This window comes from Pelmatolapia mariae, linkage group LG14 (assembly GCF_036321145.2).
Source record: "Pelmatolapia mariae isolate MD_Pm_ZW linkage group LG14, Pm_UMD_F_2, whole genome shotgun sequence".
In the NCBI taxonomy this organism is placed as follows: domain Eukaryota; kingdom Metazoa; phylum Chordata; class Actinopteri; order Cichliformes; family Cichlidae; genus Pelmatolapia; species Pelmatolapia mariae.
In genome coordinates, this window is record NC_086239.1 from 17513286 (window position 1) to 17518739 (window position 5454).

At 36.7% G+C, this 5454-nt stretch overlaps 1 protein-coding gene across 1 annotated transcript; it reads right to left on the minus strand.

Moving 5' to 3' along the window:
* Positions 1-2722: 2722 nt before the first annotated feature.
* Positions 2723-4734, minus strand: LOC134641777 (lithostathine-like). Its single transcript, XM_063494333.1, has 7 exons — positions 4664-4734; positions 4337-4442; positions 4127-4230; positions 3657-4022; positions 3537-3584; positions 3339-3424; positions 2723-2943 (listed from the first exon to the last, which is right to left on the minus strand). The coding sequence occupies exons 1-7, from the start codon at positions 4728-4730 to the stop codon at positions 2914-2916; spliced, it is 807 nt and encodes a 268-aa protein (XP_063350403.1). The 5' UTR covers positions 4731-4734; the 3' UTR covers positions 2723-2913.
* Positions 4735-5454: the final 720 nt, after the last annotated feature.

A 5454-nucleotide genomic window follows, 5' to 3' on the forward strand; every position in this document is an offset into this window, starting at 1 on the left:
AGTGTATCATATTTGATACATGTGTTTTTGGGATAACTAATATAAATAACTTTTTAATGAAAACAATAAAGGTTTATGTGAAAATGTGTCAAATTTGGGGACTCACCAAAACAAGGAGAAAAAAAAAGATTAGTGACATTAGTTCTCAAATCATATCAGAAATTCTCCTCTGCAGCCCTGTGTTAGAAAAAACATTAGCCAGTGGAGTCCTCTATGTCAGGCCTGTATGAACAGATTCCACATAGACATAGATGGCCTCTTTCACTCCTCTTTCAAACCATCTGTCCTCTCTGTCCAAAATGTGAACATTGGCATCCTCGAAAGAGTGACCTTTATCCTTAAGATGCAGATGGACTGCTGAGTCTTGTCCTGTGGAGGTGGCTCTTCTATGTTGTGCCATGCGCTTGTGAAGTGGCTGTTTGGTCTCTCCAATGTAGAGGTCTGGGCATTCCTCGCTGCACTGTACAGCATACACCACATTGTTAAGTCTGTGTTTTGGAGTTTTGTCTTTCGGGTGAACCAGTTTTTGTCTGAGTACTTGGAGAAAACTCTCCTGAGTTTCTCTGATACACCGGCTATATAGGGGATGACAACGTTGTTGCGTCTGTCTTTCTTATCCTCCCTCGCTGGTGTCTGGTCTCCTTTTCTGTGCCTCTTTGCTGACGAGGCAAAGTGTACTTCAGACCCAGCAACACACTCAGACAAAGCACTTTACACTTTACACATCCAGTCATCCACCTATTCACACACTGGTGATGGCAAGCTACGTTGTAGCCACAGCTGCCCTGGGGCGCACTGCCAGAGGCGAGGCTGCCGGACACTGGCGCCACAAGGCCCTCTGACCACCACCAGCAGGCAACGGGTGAAGTGTCTTGCCCAAGGACACAACGACCGAGACCGTCCAAGCCGGGGCTCGAACCGGCAACCTTTCGATTACATCCGGGAATCCGTGGCTTAGACTTGGTTCTCCCTTATTTGGCATTTGGTCTGGCTCCTGGCTCATCTTACATTCCACTTATCTCCACATCATCTCCCTGTGAAGAGAGAAAAGAGAAAAATCTCTTTCCTAATAATTTAATAATTGTCTGCCTGGGGACGTATCTATCTGTTCATCCAACTGAAATAAGATGAAAGCTTGCACTTCAACTGCGTCTGAGTTGTTTCATTTAAAATTCATTGTCGTAATGTACAGAATTAAAATTGGAAAAAAAATGTCTCTGTCCAAATAGTTATGGACCTAACTGCAGGTCATCCAGTCACAATTTTTCCTGACAAATACTTTTCCTCATAAATTCACCCTTTTCTCAAAGATTTTTCACTTTACCTTAAAAGTTATGAGTTCTTTCTCAGAACTTCAGACACACCCCATGCCCAGTGCCTGACTTTTTCCTTTCCTTCACCATCCCTAATTAGCTTAGCCAGTAAGACATTTAGAGTTATCTCAAAAAGCATCATATTTAAGGTGGCCTGAGCGACAATAGACGCACTTTAAAATGTACCAAAGTAAATCAATCTCTCTCCTTTAATCTCAGACAGTGCTGTCAAAATATGCACCCAGCCTTTACTTTACTGCCAACTTATGCCCACAGTCAGCTATAGCCACTGAAAGCTGTCATTTCAAACTCACAGAACTTTTTTTCTGTCTCTCAGGGTGTCTTTTGTTAACACTGACTGTTGCTGGTCAAGAGTCCAGCAGCTTCTTTTTGGTGATTTGCACATGTGCATTTTGGATGAATGCAGCGTGCAAGGCAAGCTGGCGTTGGTCTGCTTGCACTTCTCTATGAATCTTATGGAAACAGAGCTAGCATTAGAAAATAAACCTAGCTTTAGTAATTTAGTATTGTAGCTGATAGGTTGGCCAAGGTAGTTTAGAAGAGAAAACTTATGTGATGTAGTTTGAAAATGCTGTTAATAACTCATTTAGTACGTTAGCAAGGAAGGGTGTAACCATGATGGAGAGGGCATGACATCATTGACCACACCTGGTCAAATAAATCAGGCAAGTTGAGCAGGTTCAGCTCAGCAGTACTTTCAGATTAGCATCTATGAAAATCTCTGAATTTAATATGTTTAACCAGGTTTTAATCACCACCTTTGATATTGACATTTAATGATGCCACTTGCTGCTCAAGCCTTAATTTAGCTGATGTTTTCATTATTACCAAATTTCTATATACTTTTTTTTTTAATCAACATATAGTTCAGTGTTTCTGAGCTCATGAACAACTTTTTTTTTTCATAGATATATGATCCTATCAGGACTGTCTCTGCAAACACATGTTTTATAGAATATGATGGTGGACATTAAACAGAAAATAAAGTGCTTAAAATGAGTCAATTTTAAACCTATCTAGCAGTAATATTGATTACTTTAACGCTGATGATAAACATTTTTCTGCAGAGTAAATTTTTTTTTCTCTTTTACTCATGAACTGAAGAAGCTTCTTGGATGAGAGGTGAAACATCTTCAAGAAACTTAGTCCAGTCGCTTTCTTTCCAAGCTCCTTAGATCATTTTTACTCATACTTTATGCACAATTTTCCAGTAATACAGTTTTATGTGTACTGAGGTGTTTTCAGTGGTGTATTGTTTCTTTTCGGAAAGAAATGGTTCAAAAAATTCCTCTGCCACTTGTATTTTTCACCAAATAATAATAAAAAAAAACTTATAATAGATGTTTATTCAATTACAGAATAATATTTTACAATTCATCAGTCTGGAAGGATTGCAGAAAGATATCCATGTAGTGTACATACAGATAGCACAAACGTTATGTACAAAAAACCAAGCACCAGCTTAGGCTCTTTCCACATTCTATATCACAAGCTCTTGGATGCCAGGAATCGGAATGCCATGACCTCAGCATCTGACTGCATCCCAGTCCACAGAGCACACAATCACTATTTCTTTCCATTATTGTGGAATTTCTTTTAGTGTTTTCATCTAGAAAAATTCAATTGAATACATACAACATGGAAAGATTAAAGTTATTTCAGTTTGACAGAAAAAAATATATAAATATCAAACAAGTATTCATTTACTTATTTTTAACTAAATACATATTATGTCATACAACAAAAATTACTTTCAAAAAACATTTACCTTTTACATGCAAACACCACTGAAAAATCCAGCATTTCTATATAGTGACCCTCTTGTTATTTTTCTCTAAACATTAAACAGCATTAGACAATATGTATATTCTATATGTATGCACTTCTCCAGCAGTCTCATGTTTTCCACAATCACAGGAGATCTTTGGTATTTTATTATTTTTAGGGGCAGCGGTCAACACAGAGGGTCCCAGACCTCCATGTACCCTTGGCACGCACTCTCACCTCAACTGTGGGGATATTGAGACATTCTTTGCAATCATCCCAGGGGATTTGTGATGTAGACTGTTCATCATGGTCCATGCAAATCTCTGCAGCCCAAAATATAAAACAATCCTTATATAGATTAAAAGAATGCAAAACAAAATGAGGAGGAAAATTGTGCTTCCAAACTGCAAACATTTAAACTTTCAGTTAATATACCTGCATGCAGTGTAGTTACATTATTATGGCAGGGTATTTCATTCAAACCTGGAAAAGAAAAGAAAAATAATAATACCAATCTGCTTCTTATGTCTAACTGCAAAATAAACAGCAACTTACTTTTACAGATGAAAGGCAATTTGTCGTGACAGTTGGCATTCATCCACTTGATTTCGTTTGTCTCATTAACCAAGATGATCTTTCCACAGTTGTAGTTTAAGGAGTTGACAGGATAGCTGTTGTTCCACTGATGATACTCTACTTTAGATCCTGAAATCCACTTCCACTCAGGATTTTTGCCAAAAACTGACCGTTCTAGGCCAATCCACAGCCCACTCTTTAAGTCTTTGGCATATTTCCACAGCCCCTTTAATTTATCATTATCTCTCTGGTTGGTAATTTCAACTACGGAGGAATTTCCTCTCTGGCAGTGCTCCATCGCATCAATCCAACTTTTTGCTTCCTGGTAGAGATTCAAATTTGTACCTGGTCACAAAAAATACAAAATCATATATTTTATATACACTTAAGATTTCATATTTTCTTTCTTAAAGCAGCCTGAGCATTGTATTGTGTTAAATAAAACTTACTGTTATCATTATCAGCACATAGACTAACATTGTTTTGAGCACATTTAAATTTAATCTGTACTTTTTTATTATTGTTTGGAGTTGAGGATGGCAAACAGATTTTTCTGTGGAAGAAAAAAAATGTACAGCTGGTAAAGAATACGCAGGCATCACAGGCAATTCTTATAAATAATACTGCAGCAATGTTTAATAACACTAAGACATATTTACTGTTGTGCAGTGTTGATAAACTGGTTGTTGACAAAGATTTGCATTGGTTTGGAGCTGGAGCTGCCCTCGCAGTTGTTTTTATCTTCACAAGCCAGGCTAATGCTTTCTGATGTATGTAAACAAAGTGTAAAAATCAACAAGTTAAAGTGTAGATGCATTTAAAATCTTTAAAGATTCCTCTGTTTCCCACACTCACTGGATCCTTTTCCTAATGTAAATATATATTATGTGTTATGCTAACAGTTCACATATCTCGCTTAATGTCTTACACAAAGGCAAATTATTTTGTAGAGAAAATAACAGACTGTTCTGGTTTGAAGTACTTACCATCTCCGTCCTTCTTCAGACACAAATGGACACATTTATTGTTTTTGTATTTAATATCAAGGCACATCTCAGAGCTCTTTAGCATACACTGATCCAGCGCTTCAGACATGATTTCCAGTGAAACATCACTGTCAATGTTCCAAGTATAATTGCCAGCTGTTAAACGTTCTATTTTTTTATATGCGCCTTTGCACTCTGTACAGGAACCTTGAGCAAAGACCTGTAAGGTTGTTGCTGTAACAAAAAAACATCACAAGATAACGTTTGGATTTTTCATTTATTTATGTATGTATTATAATTCATTTTAAAATAAATAAATAAATAAATTAAAATGCTGAGGAAATATGCAGATATGAATAAAATCGCTAATTTACACAACATTACAGACTTTTAAATGTGTTTTTTCAATACAATGAGGACCACAAACTAAAGCCAGTCAATTCCATGTTTTGGACAGGAAGTAACATCAATATCAATAGTGACAAGAAATGTATTTGTTTATTTTATTTATAATTTAGACAAACTCTTAAGATTTCTAGCAATGATGATGAGTCAGTTAAAAACATACCTAAAAGCAGTGACAGAGAAATTGCCAGGGCCATGGCCGGCAACTGAACAGGAGGGAAAACTGAGAAAGTTAAGGACAAAAATTTTACATAACACCAAATAAGAAAATCACAAACATATGATAAGGAAGAGACTAATACACCTTCAGTAATATTAAAGTGTGCATATTCAAAGTTAATAATCACATTACTTGTATCATGGTACTTTGGCAGTACTGATGTACG

Bases quoted from the DNA above. Each gene is read 5' to 3' on its own strand.
- LOC134641777 (XM_063494333.1), bottom strand. From the start codon at position 4,730: ATGTGCCTTGATATTAAATACAAAAACAATAAATGTGTCCATTTGTGT. The intron at 3,585-3,656 runs GTAAGTTGCTGT...TTTCTTTTCCAG, and splicing joins ATTGCCTTTCATCTGTAAAA to GTTTGAATGAAATACCCTGC. The intron at 2,944-3,338 runs GTGAGAGTGCGT...GAATTTTTCTAG, and splicing joins TCAATATCCCCACAGTTGAG to ATGAAAACACTAAAAGAAAT.